The sequence below is a fragment of the Gorilla gorilla genome, chromosome 1 (genome assembly GCF_029281585.2).
Source record: "Gorilla gorilla gorilla isolate KB3781 chromosome 1, NHGRI_mGorGor1-v2.1_pri, whole genome shotgun sequence".
NCBI classification, from domain to species: domain Eukaryota; kingdom Metazoa; phylum Chordata; class Mammalia; order Primates; family Hominidae; genus Gorilla; species Gorilla gorilla.
In genome coordinates, this window is record NC_073224.2 from 14,697,821 (window position 1) to 14,718,304 (window position 20,484).

At 38.5% G+C, this 20,484-nt stretch overlaps 1 protein-coding gene across 12 annotated transcripts in view; it reads left to right on the forward strand.

The window, feature by feature from the left end:
- RGS7 (regulator of G protein signaling 7) overlaps window positions 1-20,484 on the forward strand; it is a 590,397-nt gene that overhangs the window by 564,119 nt on the left and 5,794 nt on the right. For 3 of the 12 annotated variants that reach the window (XM_019032153.4, XM_055380344.2, XM_055380333.2), the window contains 2 exons: window positions 662-715; window positions 1,448-1,528. The exons of 3 other annotated variants lie outside the window; for them this stretch is intronic. In XM_019032153.4, the coding sequence (XP_018887698.1) occupies window positions 662-715; window positions 1,448-1,522 (129 nt within the window). In that variant the 3' untranslated portion in view covers window positions 1,523-1,528. Of the gene's footprint in view, window positions 1-661; window positions 716-1,447; window positions 1,529-17,332; window positions 17,469-17,685; window positions 17,885-20,484 lie in introns of those variants that run through there. 6 more of the 12 variants (XM_063707301.1, XM_063707307.1, XM_063707302.1 and 3 more) reach the window with 3 other exon arrangements.

Below are 20,484 nucleotides of genomic sequence, written 5' to 3' on the forward strand. Positions count from 1 at the left end.
TTGTGTAGTTCATGATCGTCATGTAGGCTAATAAGATTTTTAAAAGTCCGTTGCCTTTACAACTAGAAATGGGTACTTTGTAGTAACACTATCCAGTACAGCAGTCACTAGCCACGTGGGACTGTTTAAATATTAGTTAATTAAAATTATATAACGTTCTAGCCAAATTTCAAGTGCTCAATAACCACAGCTAGGGGCTTCTGTATTGGACAGCATAGAATGAGATTTCCATCCTTTTGGAAAGTTCTATTAGACATGAATGCTCTATGGAATTAATGATGTTGTCAATAGGAATTTTTTCTGATAAAAGTTTTGAGGAAATTCTGAGGATATGCTGCTAGATTTTTAAATATTTAGGCTCTGCAAATGTCAGTATAAAGGCTTCACATATCCACTTTATTTTGGCTGAATTTGATTTTGCTTGAATCACACCATTTTGTTTGTACAAGGAAAGTTTTTGGTGTAAGCAGAGCCCATGTCCTGTGAGAAGAAGCCTCCCTCGGCGGCTCTCCAACCTCTATGGGCCTTCTGATTTAGAACATGGATTTGGTGTTGCATCATTTCATTATCCTGTCTTTTTCTGCTCTGTTTTCCTTGCTTTCTTTCTTTTTTTTAATCTTCCCTTATTTCCCTTCACCCTATCCTACCCCACATACGTAAGTCTGGAAACTCAATGGATCGCAGAACATCTTTTGAAAAATTTGCACAGAATGTGGTAAGTTTAATTTTTTGAGGAATTATGAATCATTAAGTCCAATGAAATTTTTCCAATTTCCCTATTTCTAGCCCTGTTACCCACCTTGCATTCTTGATATAACAGCAAAAGTGTTTCTTTTATTCAAATTCAGAACTTCATGTTTTCTGCTTATCTTTCTGTCCCATCCCTTTCCAAAGTAGAAAAAGATGTTTTATATGAACAAGTATCTGTACAGAATTAAAGTTTGGAAAGAAGTTTATATTACAACATATAAAAGGAAGGAATAATAATTATTCTTTATATTTTATTTTTATTCCTTGTATTCCTTTCTTTATTAAAGATAGTGCATGTATTTCTATGCTCTTTCCCTTAGCCCTTCCTGAGGCTTACAATGTTAAGAACAATGAGGGTTCTATGCGTTTTACTTCTGCAGAGAGAAAATGATCTACTGAGCAGTTTAAAGTTAAAGATTTTATATGAGTGGTGGTTGGTGACAAGATATGCCCCACCAGAGACCCACTAGCCTGCCTTTCTTTTTCCTTATTTTTCAGGAAGGTGTTGAAAACTGTTGCATAAATCACCTGAGAAACCAGTAGTTTTCCTAGCAGTGTTTTCTTAGTATCTTGCCATGTGTTTTGATGATATATATTTGTTTGTAAGATTCTTTTTTTTGTATTGTGCCAGTGCCTTTGGAACTTTCTGACATTGTGTAAGCTCAAACTAAAGCCTTCAACACATTTATTTTTATAGGGCAGAAACATCCCTATTTTCCCATGCCATAAAAACTGTACACCAACACTGAGGGCCAGCACTAACCTGTTATGAAAAGAGGTAGAAAAATCTTGGTTTATACTCAAGTTTGTCTGCATTGTCTGTTGAGTTGTGTGGTTTAGCTCCATGCTACTGTGTGTGTGTGTGTTGTGGCTTTTGCTGTGATGGCCAGTTCAGTGGAGTTATGTGTGTTGAAATGTGAGCAAACTGGATTCAACAAAGATAATGGCTTTTGTTTTCAGTTTCCTTCAAGGATCCTTGTGGTGGGGAATGTTACTCATTTCTACTTGTGAATTACCATTGCAACGGTACACAGAGTATTTGAAAGAATTTGAACAGTAATATATACTGTGAACATTCAATGTGATTGCATGAATTAAAGGGATGGAGAATGACGGACTCCAGGAATTAATCACATTGTAAATAAATTTTATGAAATTTTGGCTGGCACTATTGGAACCTCTGTTCTTTAATACAGAATTTTCTCAAGCATGCCTCATAAGTCACCATGGGGCAATAAAGACAATGTCAAACAATTCTCCAAGATTTTGCTGGAGAAAGTGACTATCAGATAATGTAAGGTACTCTGTGTATTGTTTAAGAAGCATTTCAAGTTAATCCTTTTCAAACATAATGCTGACAGAATATACTGTTCTTGAAATTACAATGGAAATTTCTGTGACATAATTTAAAATAGTGATGTAACCTGGGGAAGATGGAAAGGGGAAGTCAAATGGTTGTCCTTCTTCCAACATCATATCTAACCCACTTCTCAAACTCTTAAAATAGTACCATATGGTCACACACGGCAAACTGTAAGAAAGGGCCAACAGGAAACAAGGGGAAGGGAGGACTGATCATCCACACCTTCAGTCAAAATTCACACAAATGCCACCTCTATTCTAAACCATGCGCTATGTCTTGGGACCATGTAGAAAGTATAGACTTGCAGCCATGTCCAACCCTTTGAATGCAAGGACTTTTTTGCTTATCTGTGGTGGTAGATGTTTTAAAAATTATGCACAGACCTTTTTTTTAAGATTATTCGTCATTAGTGTTAGTGTATTTTATGTGTGGCCCAAGATAATTCTTCTTGCAATGTGGCCTAGGGAAGCCAAAATGTTGGATATCCATGGTAGAGCTTGATTTCAAAGGTACCCAATGGTATAGACAAAATGTTAGGATGTACAAGGGAAAGATAAACAATTTCTACTGGGTGTTAGGGTGAGGAGGGAGGGCCCATATGTAATCTGAGAAATCCCAGAAGTTACATTTAACTGAATTTGTAGGATTTCACTAGACCAAGAAGAGCAACCACCTTCTTAAAGAGAAGTGGAAAAAAAAAAAAAAACTGGAATTACTGAAGGAAAAGAAGTTGAATGCCATACACACACACACACACACACACACACACACACACACACACAAACATAGACACACACACACACACACACACACACAAACCATAATAATAACTTTCAGACACTGTTGCTTAGTGTTAATCCTTTTCCATCCAGGAAAATCAAATGCAATCTTTTTTATTTAATACTTTTGTTTGGGTGTTATTCTGAAGAAATGGAGTAAGGAAATTAGAAAGGTTCTCTGAATTTCCCCTTGGTTTAGTGTTCCGTATTTTATAACTTAACGGTCGGCAGCTGTATCAAGCATCTTAGATCTTTACGTACTAAATTTTATGAGACACCTTTATAGGATCAATAAAATAATTTAATGGAAGATAAAGAATGAGTGATTTTATTATAATCAGATAGGCTTACTGGAGTAAAGATGGAATTTATGTAAATATTTTAAAGGAATCCTCTACACAGGTTGCTCTGGTACATACAGGGAGGCTACAAGGTCAACAGTATCCAAGAAAGAAATGGAATAGGGGAAAATAGTTAACAAATATGTAGTCTAGAAAAATAATGGGGAAAAACTCACATTCATTGAATATCTGCCACGTACCAGGCTCTGCACTGGGCACTTTATAATATTATCTAATTTAATCCATATGCTGGCCCTGTAAGGTAGATATTATTATAGCCATTATTTTACCCATTTTGTAGGTAAGAAATTTAAAGGGTCAAAGGAGGTGCATAATTTGCCCAGAGTCACATAGTTAGGGAAGGAGCTGGGACTGACTCCAAATGTATTTTGTTCCCCAATGCTATTTCCATGGATCCACCCTGCTCTTTGACATTCTCCCAACTGACAAAAAATAAATAAATCTTGCCACCTGATGATACCCACCTCCCCAGTCTGAGTCCATTTCCAATGCGTGCCTATTTTTGTAAGTTGATTTACATGTTCCAGCCTAGGGTTTTTATAACCGAGGTTAGAAAAATGGCATTGTTGTTTTTGTTTCACCCCAGAGACAAAAATATTTTGCTAGCCAGCTTTTGCAGGGGAGTTTTTGTTAGTTACCCAGATTCATAAATACTTACCAGCACTTTAGAGAAAAATTATAATAAACAGCTGAGGATTGCATTGCACTTTCAATCTTCCAAAAAATATAGACTCCTTTTTGTGTGTTTTGTTGTTGTTTTGGTCATTGTTTGCATGCACAACAATCCTGGGTGGTAGTCAGGCAGGTATCACCTTTTTTCACAGACAAAAAAATGGGGAAATAGTGAGGTGAGGGCACCTTCACCAATATCTTTCAGCTGTTGAGCATTAGAGCTGGAACTCGAAGCAAGCTTTTTCTTTTACTTTAAATTCATTACTCTTTATAGATTATTCTTATTCTTTTCATTAATCCCAAAATGGGTAGGATAAAAATAACTCACATTTGTGTAATACCCGCATTGGGGTTTGTTGTCTCAAGAAAGCTCCTTTTCATGTCTTGTTGTTTACTCTTATTTCTTTATTTTTCTTGCTATCAGAGAAGTCTCTTAACGTTGGTCTTCCAAGGGTTACTATGTCCTCTCATACCTTTAAATGTTATTAAGTTGACTTTATTCTCTTTCAAAAAGGTTCATATGCTTTAAGAATTATGAAAATTATTTTCTTCATCACCATCATCAAATCTGACACCACTTTTTCAGCCATTAAAATATCATAGCATCTGCTGGGCACGGTGGCTCATGCCTGTAATCCCAGCACTTTGAGAGGCCGAGGCGGGTGGATCACCTGAGGTCAGGAGTTCAAGACCAGCCTGGCCAACATGGTGAAAGCCTGTCTCTACTAAAAATACAAAAATTAGCCAGGCATGGTGGTGCACACCTGTAATCCCAGCTACTTGGGATACTGAGGCAGGAAAATTGCTTGAACTCAGGAGGCGGATGTTGCAGTGAGCAGAGATCATGCCATTGCACTCCAACCTGGGTGACAAAAGAGAAACTCTGTCTCAAAAAATAAGAAAAGATAACATGATAAGATAAGAAAAACCATAGCATCTGTCTGCTACGCAAACATTAAGGAGGGACAGATAGAAAACAAAGGAAAAACAGGGTAGGATGACTGATCAGCCACACCTTCAATCAAGACTCATAATCAAGTGCCAACTGTGTGATTCACCTTCTGTCTTGTCTTTGTGTGAACAATATAAGTTTCCCGGAAAGTAGCTACAGTTCTTCACTGACTGAAGACTAATTGGTGGTGGAGGTCTGTCATTAATGTGTAACACACTGGTTTTGTCTTTGTGTGAAGTGGAAATTAAATCAGCCTGGCTCTGGGCTACAAAAGTAGAAAAGTAAAAATGAATATTAGAAAGTATTGATGTTGAACACCCAGGGAGTCACCTAATCTTATCTCTTTTTGAAAATATTTTCACCCTATCTTAATGAAGACAGTTATCTGTAGAGACTTTAAAAGAATCAATAGAAAAAAGATGATGCCTCCTTGGCTATCCCATTCTCTCTGTCCTGGTGTATTTGTGCTGGTGGATTGAGCTCCTAACTGTACTCTGGGGATTGCAAGGAATGACCAGAAGTTGTGGAGACTCCGTGAGAGAAATTTAACAGGAGTGGGTTGGCCCTGAAATCAGTTGATCTTCAGGATCAAATCTGTTTGTTGTTGTTGTTGTTGAGACACAATTTCACTCTGTCACCCAAGCTGCAGTGCAGTGGCACGATCTCAGCTCACTGCAACCTCTGCCTCCATGGTTCAAACAATTCTCCTGCCTCAACCTCCTAAGTAGCTGGGACTACAGGCACCCGCCAACACTCCTGGCCATGTTGGCCAGGCTGGTCTTGGACTCCTGACCTCAAGTGATCTGCCCACCTCAGCTTCCCAAACTACTGGGATTACAGGTGTGAGCCACTGTGCCCAGCTGAAATCTGTTTTTAACTCTGTAACTCAATTGTTTAAATGTTGATAGGAGCAAATGTAAATGTAAATCCTCTTATTTGAAATAGAAAACAAAGAAGATACAATACTTAGTTCCTTTAGAATGTTATTTTGATTAAATAAAATTAAATGATTTATCTAAGCCCACTATGGAATTACTGGTTAATACAGCCTTATGCAGATTATATATAAGTGGTAACATGGTAAAAAGAGCCTGGGCCAAGGAATTTGATGTGTTTCTATTTAGGTTTGAAACCTAGTCCTATATATTCTAGCCATGTGAATTTTAAAAAATCATTTAAGGCCGGTGCAGTGGCTCATGCCTGTAATCTCAGCACTTTGTGGGGCTGAGGCGGGAACGTGGCTCTAGGCCAAGAGTTCGAGAACAACCTGGGCAACATGGCAAGACCCCGTCTCTGCAAAAATAATAATAATTATAATAACAATAAAAGAAAAAATCATTTAAACTGCTGAACCTCAGTTTCTTCACCTCTAGACGACTCTCTCTACCCAGACACAGCTCCAATTAGCATTTTGCACAAATAAATATAAATATTTAAGAATTTGAATTATATTTAAATATTCTTTTGAAACATTCTTTATTCACTTAAAATGCATTGTAAATGTCTTCCAAATAATTGACTATTTTTCTACATGATTCTATTTATTAATCATGCAAAATTCTTTTGAATGGATATGCCCTGTAATTTTTCTGATCATCTATTAATGGACGTTTATGTTGTTGCTTATTTATTATTCGTTGCTTTTATAGGTCAAAGTACAATAAAATCAAAGTTATATATTGATTTTCTTTTCATAAAAAATTGAACTACTTAGTTAAATGGAATGTAAATTTACAAGAGAAGAGGTATCCATTTATCTCTTTTTATCTCTTTTGTATCTTTATTTTTTCCTTCATGCAAGAGCATACACTAGAGGGAAAAATAACTTATTCTGGAAGGTGGGAATCAGATGTTGTATTCCTGATTTCCAAAACCAGTGTGTTACACATTAATGACAGACCTCCACCACCAATTAGTCTTCAGTCAGTGAAGAACTGTAGCTACTTTCCGGGAAACTTATATTGTTTTTTTAAGACACCGTTGAAAACTTGAAGGATACTTTTTAGTCCCTGGTCAAATGATTTTTAACTTAGTTTGATTTTTGTTGTTGTTGGTGGTGGTGGTGGGTTTTTTTGTTTGTTTGTTTGTTTGTTTGTTTGAGACGGAGTTTTGCTCTTGTTGTCCAGGCTGGAGTGCAATGGTGTGATCTCGGCTCACTGCAACCTCCGCCTCCCAGGTTCAAGCGATTCTCCTGCCTCAGCCTCCAAATAGCTGGGATTACAGGCATGCGCCACCAGGCCCAGCTAATTTTTTTGTATTTTTAGTAGAGACGGGGTTTCTCCATGGTGGTCAGGCTGGTCTCGAACTCCCGACCTCAGGTGATCCGCCCGCCTCGGCCTCCCAAAGTGCTGGGATTACAGGCATGAGCCACCACGCCCAGCCTTACTTGGATTTTATTAAATGTAAAATCTAGTGTGAGATTTCCCTCCATATTCTAATAACCTATAAAACGTATAAAACTATAATCTGGGAACTCCCCTCTGCATACAGTGTAAACCTGTGAATAATACAGGTGCCACGTCTGGGAATCACAGCCCCAGCCCAGCTATGGAGCCAGGGTAGGAGCAGTGCAGTACCGTGTCGAATCTACCTGGGCAGTCCCTCAGCTGCCCATTCCTGGCACGTTTGGGATGGACCTTGGTTCTGTTCGGGATTGAGCCATGTCCCTCCTGGCTGAACACTCTGGACTTTACTGACTGGACCTACATGCACATTAGTGTAAAAAGGCTATTTTGGAAAGGGTCCTAGGACGAATAAAAAGAAAACATATAAACTTGCCATTGGATTTGTTCCCCATAAATAATCCCAACAGAGAAAATTGACCTGGTGGCCTGGGATCCACGCATCTGCTACACTGATATCATTGTTTTTATATACCATTATTCTAGTTTCTAAATCATTCATTCATCAACAGGTAGTAAGTTTTGACTAAGTGTCAGGTTATGTGATACTCTTTGTGGTTAAAAAAGACAGCTTGGCTGTCCTTACTTTCACTTCCCTTGATATCAATTTCTACCACAATAAAGTAGAGACAAGCCTTAGAGTATTCAGAAAGCTCATTTTCTAGATTATATATATATTAATGAAGTTGTAGGCATGGTAAGAGCTCCATAGAGTGAGTCAGATCCTCAACTGACACAAACACCCATCATAATGAGGCAGATTATCTGCTTCACAAAACACTCATCATAGGACACAAGCAGACTTGGAACCTACGAGAAGGAAGGTTTTGATTTTACATCTCTGCCCTGTGAATTTACCTTAAAGAAAGCCTTTGTGCATATTATTTTAGGGTTGAGTGCTATGGATTCTGTTGCTTGGGATTACAGATACACTAATATAGGTAAACTACGCTTAAAAATTCCTACTATGGCTGGGCACGGTGGCTCACACCTGTAATCCCAGCACTTTGGGAGGCCGAGGCGGACTGATCACAAGGTCAGGAGATCGAGACCATCCTGGCTAACACGGTGAAACCCCGTGTCTACTAACAATACAAAAAAAACATTAACTGGCCGTGGTGGCGGACACCTGTAGTCACAGCTACTCGGGAGGCTGAGGCAGGAGAATGGTGTGAACCGGGAAGGCGGAGCTTGCAGTGAGCCAAGATCACGCCACTGCACTCCAGCCTGGGTGACAGTGCAAGACTCTGTCTCAAAAATATATATATACATATATATTCCTACTACACCTTCAGTGAAAATAATTTATAAACTGGCCATTGAGTTTCCCCACCATAGATATTACCAGCAAGCATATGAAGTGTATCTGCTCAAAGATGAACTATTTTCTTGTGTTTCTTCTGCTATGGACCTGAAACCATCTCATTTGTCATTTTGTAGTTGGCAGATATGGCTATCCATCTTATTTTATTGAAACTGGTGGTGATGATAACTTGCCTGAGAAAACAATTTTAGTTTCCCTGCAGCATGATGTAAATCGATTGGTGTGCAATGTATCAGACCTTGTAGCCTGATTGAGTTCAGACAATATATCTTCATTTTCCCCTGGCAGCATCGTTAGTTCTTAAGTTGCTGCTCAAGTTCTGTGAGCTCTGAATTGTATCACGGGTTTTTGTCAGAGTGTCCGATACAGCCCTGGGGGTTCCTAAGGAATGCTGTGGGGCTGCTGAGTAGACACTCCCCACAGTGGGAAATGTCACCCCTGCTGCTACATATGCCAGGGGCAGAAGTTTCTACAGCATTTCCCAAAGTATTGTGTTCCAATGAATATGAAGTCTTGGGTTTATGCCAGTAGCTATGAGGCTTCAGCCAGAGACCATCCTGGGGGCTCTGTATGATAAGTTTACAAACCAAGAGCACCCATGTATTCAAGCACTACTAGATTCTTATATCCAACAACAACAACAAAACAGTTATTGGGAACCTACTGTGGGCCAGGCAATTTGTTCTGAGAATGGATAGATAAGACAAAGCCCCTGCTCATAGGAAGCTTATACTTTGCAAAAGGACAGATATGAACACAAATTACTACTTTGGGGATACTACTAACAGTTGCACCTGAGTTGGTTCATTCTGCTCATGCAAGTTAAATGTTCAGTGAACAGATTTGGCTTTCCACTAACTTCCTTAATATAAATCATGATAGCTTCTCTTAAAACAGTGCAGAGTAGGCAGGAAGAGGAAGAGTTAAGGCCTAAGCAAGAGACCTGCCCACTAAACAGTGGGGCCCTGCAGGAGAGAGAGAGACAGAGCAAAGGTGGCACAAGAAAGAGGGTCTGAAGACAGCAAATTCAGGCAAGGAGTACTGTGGAGGTTTCCAGTTAGAGAAGCAGAGTATAGAAGAAGGTAATCAAGAACATATCCTGTGCTCTGGATCTACACATGAGCCATCATCATCTACACAGCAGATGAGGGCAAGCTGGGAGAATCTAGAGATAGGAGGATGTGTTTGCAGCATCAGCAGCTACTGTAGTCGTCTGCACATTAGATGATAACAAAAACTTGGGTGGCAAAATAGAAGAAATGAAGGAAGAAGAAGACTTGTAGCACCAATAAACTTTTTAGAACATTTTTGAACCAAGTTTACTGGAAGACTTGACAGCAGAAAAATAAATGTCACACTGTCTCACTTTAAGATCATGTTATATATGACCATTAGCTCATTATGTTGCATTATCACTTTTATTTGATGGTATTTGAACTTGAATTATTATTCAAAATGATCTGAATCTCATATTATGGTACAAAATTGTAGCTCAGTAAAGCAAGGAGATATAGGACTTATATCTTCTATGTAATGTGATCTTAGCATTTCAACATTTGGCACAGTACCTTGCAGATGGTCAACTCTCAATCTCAATTTATGTCATTGAATTAAACAGCATCAAATAGAATGAAAAAGAGTTAAGCAGAATTCCATCAGTGGTCTAAAGGGTAATATTTGCACATTATTTTTATAAATTTGTTTTAAGTATCTAGGAAAAAGATGAATGGAAGTTGTTGATGTAAAGTTTGGGTTTATTATGATGTCCAAATTTAATTTCCACCAAAAGTGGAGTCGTATATTAATTATTTCTAGTTGTGAGGCCACTTACTAGACAGCCCTGGGTCATCAACAAGTCATCTCTTTCAAAATCCTTTTCTCTTGCTTAGTCTAAAGACACATGTAGCTTCATATATACTCATTAGCATTCTTTTATGAAACCTCTTTCAGAAAAGAAAGCCATTTTTATACTGATGACAAGCTGTGGTTGTAATTTTTTCTTTTCCATAATTTTTGCTAGTACCCAGAAAGCAATTACACTAAAATAGACAATTTAAAATAGCGATACATTAGACATCTTTATCTAAATTGCATCCATCTATAAGCATGGATGTATTATGTGTATATCTACAGACACCTTGGTACATTTTTCATATGTTTTTGGCTGATACTGTACACAAGCCCAGACTGGGCAAAATCTCCTGCCCTCTTCATTGCGCACCATATTTTGATGGCTGTTGTCATTGTTTTTGTCAATGGCCAGTACCTAAGAATAATAGGAACACACATTGGACAATCCTAAATACACCACTTATACCTGTAATTTCAACCAGCAGAAGCCATTACTAAAATAGGCTGTGGCAGTTGTTGGAAATTTAAAGCACATTCTCTAGAATGCTCTATTATTCCTGGGGGAAAAAAAAGTTCATCATCAGTTTTTTGCCTCTTTGAGTCATGCAGATTTTATTTTGGTATTAAAGAAGTTTTTCATCTATTTCATCAGCCAAATTACCCAATAGACATGGGCTCAGTTACTACAAAGGAGAATAACAAGTCTCTATTATCAACACTGTTCGCCTGAAATAGACATATTAATATCTAACAAGAATATATTCCTAACATGAGATAGAAAAGATTATTGGGAGAGCTTTCTCTTTTCTGATTGTAAAATGTAAATCTTCAAGGTACTTTCAGGAGATCTGGGGCATGATAAAATTTTTGGAGTTTCAGAATTGAAAGGAACTTAGAAGTCCCTATTTCCCTGGGTCCAATCCCCAGCCCATTGCAAGAATCTTTTCTGTAGGCTCAGTGACAAATGGGTATTCACCATTTGGCAGCTCCTGAGTATCTGAGTTATGGTACCTGTAGACAGCAGACCATTCCATCTCTTAGAAATCCCTTCCATAATCCACTTTTCTGTAACTTCCAGCTATTAATCCTAGTTCTATTTCCTGAAGCCACTGCAGAGTAATACAAGCACTTCCTCTAGAAGACAACTAGTGAATTGCTTGAAGGTGTGATTTACATCACCTCCCTCAAGTTTTCTTTTTCTTTCCCTTAGTTAAAATCTCTATGTTGGCTGGGCACAGTGGCTCGTGCCTGTAATCCCAGCACTTTGGGAGGCCGAGGCAAGGGGTTATGGGGATCACTTAAGGCCAGGAGTTCAAGATCAGTCTGGGCAACAAAATAGATCTGGTCTCTATAAAAAACAAATTTATAAATTAAAAAAAAAAAACTCTACTTCATTTTATTTTTTTCTTTCTTTCCTTGTTGTTTTTGTTTTGTTTTCTTTTGTTTTTTTTTGTTTTTTGAGACAGAATCTCAGTCTGTTACCCAGGATGGAGTGCAGTGGCGTGATTTTGGCTCCCTGCAACTTCCACCTCCCCAGCTCAAGTGATTCTCCTGCTTCAGCCTCCCAAATAGCTTGGATTACAGGCATGAGCTATTGGGCAAAATTCACCCCCGATATTTCACATAGGTTCTTTTCTATTTTCCCTAAGTGTCGGCTGGTCTGAGAAATAAAGGGACAGAGTACAAAAGAGAAATTTTAAAGCTGGGTGTCTGGGGGAGATATCACATGTCAGCAGGTTCTGTGATGCCCCCCAAGCCACAAAACCAGCAAGTTTTTATTAGTGATTTTCAAAAGGGGAGGGAGTGTACGAATAGGGTGTGGGTCACAGAGATCACATACTTCACAAGGTAATATGATATCACAAGGTAAATGGAGGCAGGGCAAGATCACAGGACCACAGGACCGGGGCAAAATTAAAATTGCTAATGAAGTTTCGAGCAGGCATTTTCATTGATAACATCTTATCAGGAAACAGGGTTTGAGAGCAGACAACCGGTCTGACCAAAATTTATTAGGCAGGAATTTCCTCGTCCTAATAAGCCTGGGAGTGCTACAGGAGACCAGGGCTTGTTTCATCCCACAGCTACAACCACAAAAGATAGCCATCCCCAAAGCAGCCATTTCAGAGGCCTCCCCTCAGGGACACATTCTCTTTCTCAGGAATGTTCCTTGCTGAGAAAAAGAATTCAGCAATATTTCTCCTATTTGCTTTTGAAAGAAGAGAAATATGGCTCTGTTCCACCTGGCTCACCAGCAGTCAGAGTTTAAGGTTATCTCTCTTGTTCCCTGAACATTGCTGTTATCCTGTTCTTTTTTCAAGGTGCCCAGATTTCATATTGTTCAAACACACATGCTCTACAACAATTTGTACAGTTAACGCAATCATCACAGGGTCCTGAGGCGACATACATCCTTCTCAGCTTATGAAGATGATGGGATTAAGAGATTAAAGTAAAGACAGGCATAGGAAATCACAAGCGTATTGATTGGGGAAGTGGTAAGTGTCCATGAAATCTTCACAATTTATGTTCAGAGATTGCAGTAAAGACAGGCATAAGAAATTATAAAAGTATTAATTTGGGGAACTAATAAATGTCCATGAAATCTTCACAATTTATGTTCTTCTGCCATGGCTTCAGCCGGTCCCTCCATTCAGGGTCCCTGACTTCCCACAACAATGCGCCACCGCACTCGGCTAATTTTTGTATTTTTAGTAGAGAGGAGGTTTCACCATGTTGGCAAGGCTGGTCTCAAATGCCTGACCTCAAGTGATCCACCCACCTTGGCCTCCCAAAGTGCTGGGATTACAGGTGTGAATCACCACACCCTGCCTACTTCATTATTTTTCTAAGTGTAGTCCAACTATCCATACCTCAAAAATCACCAGGGGCTTGGCAAATGCAGATTTGTAACCTCATCTCTGATTACATTAGAATTATTCTGTCTTTTTCTCTGCTCCGCATTGGTTATAAGCATCCCAAAACCATACAGTTTAAAAATCATCACACAAATAGAAGTATCCCCAGCTGATGTCTCCTTACTAAACATCCGTGGTTCTCACTTGAGATGCATCAGAATCACCTGGAGTGCTCATGATAACACAGATTGCTGGACTCCATCTTTCAGAAAGTCTACGTAAGTCATTTTCTGATGGATCCAATTCAAGAGTTTTCATGTTTAACCAATTCTCAGTGATGCTGATGCTGCTGATTTTAAGACCACACTTTGAAAACCACTGCCCTAGACGTACCAATGCTCTTCACTTTCTCCACGGTGAATGTCAAGAGCCACAAATGTCACAGCTGAGAGGCTGCTGTCCAATTAGGTCCTCACATTTCTGCAACCACCCACTGAACTGTATAGTATAAGAGTCCATTTTTGTTTGTTTTGTTCCATTTGTTCCCATAGCTGTTTATAATTAAATTTATTGCATATTGCATTTAAGTACTTTATTAAAATAAACCTGTTGAAGTTTGAGTATAAAAAGAAAAAGATATTTCTGTGAAAATTAAGCTGAACACAAAAACACTGGATAAAGTAAAGATGTCTTAAATGTTGCTAGCAAATTAAATCTGAGTGACACTTAAAATGGGAAAGTGAGCTTCTAATGTTGTCCCATTTAATAATTTCCTGTTCTTTCATCCTGCTGTTTGCTCACTTTGTACATGTGCTCCAGTTCATCAGTAGGCCTCGTAATCGTAACCGAACACAATATTTGATATGGCCCAGCCAGCATATACTATAACTTTTAAAATCTAACCTGAAAATTGCATCAACTTCCCCACAGTAGCCCCCAACCAGAGCAACATGTAATGTCATTTGGGGCTTAAAATAAAATCCTTTAAAAATTGGATTTTTTTTCTCATGTGCTGAGATTACATGTCCCTAATTTTGTGTTTTGCTGCTACGTTTCTTTGTTCATTGTTTACTTATTCACTTTAGTGTATGTTGGCTCTTTACCCTTCTTTCCACTAAATTTATCTTGTGAGTTATAGCTCATTTTTATAGCTTTACATAATTTTTTGAAGTATTTCTTTGTTACTCAATCTTTAAACCAAGGTTATCCTATGTAGATCATACATACATTTTATCAGAATTTCATCAGTTTAATCTTTCAAATTACTGATTAAAATGCCATAAGGAACAGGGAGGAAGACAGAATTCCACTGCCCTAATAGCACACTTTGAAGGTCATTGTTTGTTTAGTTATGAAGCACATGTTTCTCTTTTTCAATCACAGAGATACTGCAAATACTGCTGCATGCCTTACGTAGCTGAAGGTCTTTTGTTTAAAGCAAGTTCCTGTGCTCAAATCTGGTAAACTCCTTTTTAAAATGAATAAAGGAGCATCTCTATGACAGACCAAAATGTAATACAGGGTCTACAGGGAGCTCCTTGCAAACATATAATGTTGTAAGAGCAACACACCATTAGAAGAATGAGGGAGGGACTTAGGCAATTTTAACAAAAGAAATACAAACAGTACATTGATATGTGAGAAAACAAAAAAGAAAACCTATTGTTATTAATACCCAAGTAAAATTCAGAAAGCAGCACAATCACTTTTTCCTCCAAATAGATGTGTTTTGTTAATATGATAACATCTAGTATTAGAAAGGGGTTAAGAAAATAGGTGATCTCATACAGTGCTCATAAAAGTCTGAATTGCTATCACTTTTGTCGAATAGAATTGGACAGAATGTGCCAGAAGGTCAAAAATCTCTCACTTTGAATCAGTAATTCAAGTTCTAGTAGTTTAATCCTAAAAAAAAAACCCAGATGTTCCCACATATAAAAAATATTTGTTGCATTATATAATCATCAAATATAGAACACAATCTGAAAGTACAACAATTGTGAATTTCTTAACTATGTCAAGACATATCTACTGTTGGAATGTTACACAAATATTAAAAATTATATTTTAAAGCATTGGCTCTTGTTTCTTTTAATGATACCCATATTTGACACATTTTTAAAAAAATATTAATTTTTCTATTGTTCCTTGCAGAGCAGGGCTAATCCATAGGCAGTGTGCCCAGAGTAGCCACATTTGATCAACACATACATGTGTTTGTGCATATTTGTATATGTATGTGTGTACATATATATGGTTACTGTATAAACTGTATTTGTGTGTGTTTATATGTACATAGAACTGAAATAATACATTCCCTTATGTGCAATGCAATCTGATTTTTAAAATGTATTCTGTACTTAATTTTTTTCTAAATGTTGGTTGCATCTCTCTAAATTGATTTCCTTACCAACTAATGCATTTAGTTGGTAAAACAATATTATTTTTGAAGAAACATCCATAACATGGGTAATTGAACAAAATGTAATCTCTTTAATACACGTTACTCAGAATATGACATAGTACCATGCACAGTATAATTTCAGTTTTGTAAAAAAAATTTTAAACATGTATCTGTGTATAAAAAGGTAGAAGGACATAATAGAATGTAAATGATCATATTTCAAGTAATACTTATTTCTTCTCTTTTTTCTATGTTTTCTTCATTTTCTTTAGTGAACATATACTGGTTTTATTATGGAAAAATATTTTAAGAAAATGAAAGTATTTGGCTATACTTATTCTTTCTCAATTCTCTTAGGAAGCTAGTGACCAGTACTTAAATGTTTATGTGTTCATAAGCTATCTCTTTTTAGTACGTAGTACTAGAATATTTTTCAGCATTCAATATTAAATATGACAGTTTCAAAACTAACTACAGAATCCTCTTCCTCTTGTCCTTTCCATCTTAATTCTCAAGAATTCGAGCTTATCTTTAACATTCTAGGAACTCACCCACCTCCACAGTTTTATAAAAATTATTCACTATGTTTCAGCAAACTCACTTGTAAGTTTACCTGGAAGAACTGATTTCATTTAAATTGTGCAAGAGCTTCCCTAACACCTAGCCTAGCTTGAATTCCTTCTTAGCACCTGCCTACTTGAAAATATTCTGATTCTATTAGTCAATCTGTTAACATTTAGGGTGTGACCAGTGACCCCCATCCCTCTCTCCACCGTGTCTCTCCTCCCCCAAATTAAAAGTTAATTTTCCCAAGACCTTGGAATCTCATTACCCTGATTTCTAGAAGTTTATTCCCTTAATGAGATTTGCAGCCAAGGAGCTCAACTCTTGCAAATAATCAACTACTTATTTGGAGACTGCTATAATATTAATGTTTAACAGCTGTCCGTTATCACTTCATCAGGCCAGATGACTTACAAAATCACGTAAGAAGGCATATAAAAGTGCTAATGCAGGTTCTACCAGCAAGAAGAATTCAAAGAGGGAACCGGAGGAGTTTAGGGCTAGTTAGAAAGCTTTAGCAAGGACATAGATAGGAAGTTCATCTTTGAAGAGTGGGTAGGGCCTGAACAGGTACATGCACAAACAGATGACCAGCGGAGAGAGCGGCAGGCACAAGGGCCAGCCAAAGAACCACTTCGTGGGTAACAGTAAAGAGTCTGAAAGGCCACGGAACCCAGGTAGTGAAGGATTTGGAAATCCAGGCAAAGATGTTTATATTTATAAGTGAAACGGGAATTTTCAACATGAGAGTAAAATAACAAACATCTAGCATCCCTTAGTTTAGACTCTGCTAAGAGCACTCCCTATCCCTGGTTCAATAAGTGGAAAAGGCATTTTTCAACATGAGAGTAAAATAATAAACAGATAACATCCTTTAGCTCAGACTCTCCTAAAAACATTCCCCATCTCTGGTCCAATAGCATCTCATTTTACCACCATATGGTCAGCTCTTTTTATTAACATAGCTGTGGGGTTGAGCATCTGGTGAGACAGTTGGATCACATAAACCAGTGGAAAGGCAATGACAAGATTTTACCTTTCTTATTCCCAGTGCCTCTCCATAGTCTCTGCAGCCTACAAGGCACTCAAGAATATCCATCCCAGTCTACAGCAACATGTGGGAGAGACTCGGAGGCAGTGGCTGGAGACAAACAAGCAGAAATTGCAAAAGGATAGCGAAAATGGAGGTTAAATTTTTTTTCAAAAAAAAATCTTTTTTTTTTTTTTTGAGGCGGAGTCTTATTCTGTTGCCCAGGCTGGAGCGCAGTGGAGCAATCTTGGTTCACTGCAAGCTCCACCTCCCGGGTTCACGCCATTCTCCTGCCTCAGCCTCCTGAGTAGCTGAAACTACAGGCGCCCGCCACCACGCCCGGCTAATTCTTTTTGTATTTTTTTTTTTTGTAGAGATGAGGTTTCACTGTGTTAGCCAGGATGGTCTCAATCTCCTGACCTCGTGATCTGCCCGCCTCTACCTCCCAAAGTGCTGGGATTACAGGCGTGAGACATCGCACCCGGCCTCAAAAAAAATCTAAAAGATGTTGATAACTTTCTACTCTTCTCTGTAATCTGTTTCATAGTCACCTTTTAAAAATCTGCCCCTTTATTTCTGCTCAATCTCTTCAGTGTCCTGTATACTAGAAAAGACTACTGTGTTTTTTTGTTTTGTTTTGTCTTTTTGTTTTTTTTTCGAGACAGAGTTTCGCTTTTGTAGCCCAGGCTGGAGTGCAATGGCACAATCTTGGCTCACTGCAACCTCCACCTCCCGGGTTCAAATGATTATCTTGCCTCAGCCTCCCGAGTAGCTGGGATTACAGGCACCTGCCACGATACTCGGCTATTTTTTTTTTTTTTTTTTTTTTTTAGTAGAGACAGGGTTTCACCATGTTGGCCAGGCTGGTCTTAAACTCCTGACCTCAGGTGATCCGCCCACCTCGGCCTCTCAAAGTGCTGAGATTACAGGCATGAATCACCGCACCTGGCCATTCTGTGTGTTTTTATGACAGCAATAAAATAAGTGGGCTTAGTAACTAAAGCAAACATAGCTTCTCTCTATTTCCTTTGTGAAGAAGGGATTGCAGGAGAAGAATGTAGGAAGTTGCTTCCATCTCCCTAATGTCCCAGGCTCTCAGGCTATAGCTAAGAGCCTGGCCTTCATCAATTCCTACTGACTCAGGGCTCCTTACCATCAACTTTCTGTTATTACTTTAAGACCAAGAACGATTTTTTTTATTTTTTATTTTTTTGAGACAGAGTCTCGCTCCGTCACCCAGACTGGAGTGCAGTGGCGCAATCTCGGCTCACTGCAACCTCTGTCTCCTGGGTTCCAACAATTCTCCTGTCTCAGCCTCCTGGGTAGCTGGGATTACAGGCACGCACCACCATGCCCTGCTTTTTTTTTTTTTTTTAAAGTAGAGATGGGGTTTTGCCATGTTGGCCATGCTGGTCTCAAACTCATGACTGCAAGTGATCCACCCACCTCAATCTCCCAAGGTACTACGTTTACAAGCATGAGCCACTGTGCCCAGGCCAAGAATGATGTTTTTAAAGTCAGTTAAAATTTATACCTTTGATAGCTCACTTGGAAAAGTTAAGGACAAATACATAGGTTGTTATTTTTGTTTTGAGAGTGTTGTCCCTAATTATAACAAAATCTCTACAAAACATTTAGGACAGAAAGGAATTGGTTTGGTTGAGGGGAAGTTTTATTGTGACACACTAGAGAACTCTCTTTGTTTATGTAATTATTGTATTATAGACTAGGATGATGCTCTCTGTTCACTTACGTGCCAGCTGAAGTCTCAGGTTTATTTTGTCCTGAAACTGATTATATGCTTCTTTTTCTAGCATATTTCCATTAACTAGATATTACAAAATCTTACAGGATCTTGAGTTTTTGTTATGTTCTGAGTATATTTGTCTTTCTCTATAGATTTGTTTCCACAATAATCTGTTTCCTTTAGAATCTGACAGGAAGAGTTTAAATCACATAACACATATGTAATCATTGAGTTAAAAATAAGTATTATTCACATAGAATTATTGTAAGCAATTTCATTTTTTAAAAGTGCCATTGATAGGGTTTGTTAGCCCTTTTAATTTCTGGAATTAAGACTTTAAAACTTAGCTATAAAAATGTCTCATATTTGGTCGGGCACAGTGTCTCATACCTGTAATCCTAGCACTTTGGGAGACTGAGCTGGGAGGATCGCTTGATCCCAGGAGTTTGAGATCAGACTGGATGACATAATGAGACCTCATCTCTACTAAAAATAAAAAATCAGCGAGGCGTGGTGGTGCACACCTGTGGTCTCACCTACTCAGGAGGCTGAGGCAGGAGGATCGCTTGAGCCTGGGAGGTCGAAGCTGCAGTGAGTCATGGTCACATCACTGCACTCTGACCTGGGTGATAGAGCAAGACCCTGTCTCGAAAAATTTAAAAAATAGTTTTTAAAAACCATTTCTCAGATTTTTCAATTTGGAAAAATTGGGAAAAGATCATTGGCAGGGGCTGGTTCCATACAGCATCCAAGCAGCTGCACTGAAAATGATTGTTCCAAAATGGCTGACATGCAAATATCGTACCATGTGTACTTCCCTGGAAGTGATCGTGTTCTTTTTAACTTAATACATTGCAGTGGAGTGAGCAACCAAAAGTATACACACAATCATTTCTTTGTGCACTAGAGTAGGGCTTATGCATTTTCCTTTCTAGTATGTGAATAAGGCAGGATTTGCACATGGTTTACAAATAGATCCAAGTGTAAATCTTCCAATCCAGATGGCCTATTGGGCATCCATGCTGTCTGCGTTGACCTCAGTGCTGCACTTAAGATCTCTTTTTTTTTTTTTTTTTTTTTTTTTTGAGACGGAGTCTCACTCTATTGCCCAGGCTGGAGTGCAATGGCGTGATCTCAGCTCACTGCAGCCTCCTCCTCCCAGGTTCAGGTGATTCTCCTGCCTCAGCCTCCCCAGTAGCTGGGATTACAGGTGACCACCACCACGCCCAGCTAATTTTTGTATATTTAGTAGAGACAGGGTTTCACCATGTTAACCAGGCTGGTCTTGAACTTCTGACCTCAAGTGATCCACCTGCCTCGGCCTCCCAAAGTGCTGGGATTACAGGCGTGGGCCACCACACCCAGCCCAAGATCTGTTAACTGTTAGTTGTACCCAAGTTTGCCTTTTAGTTGTCTCAATATACAA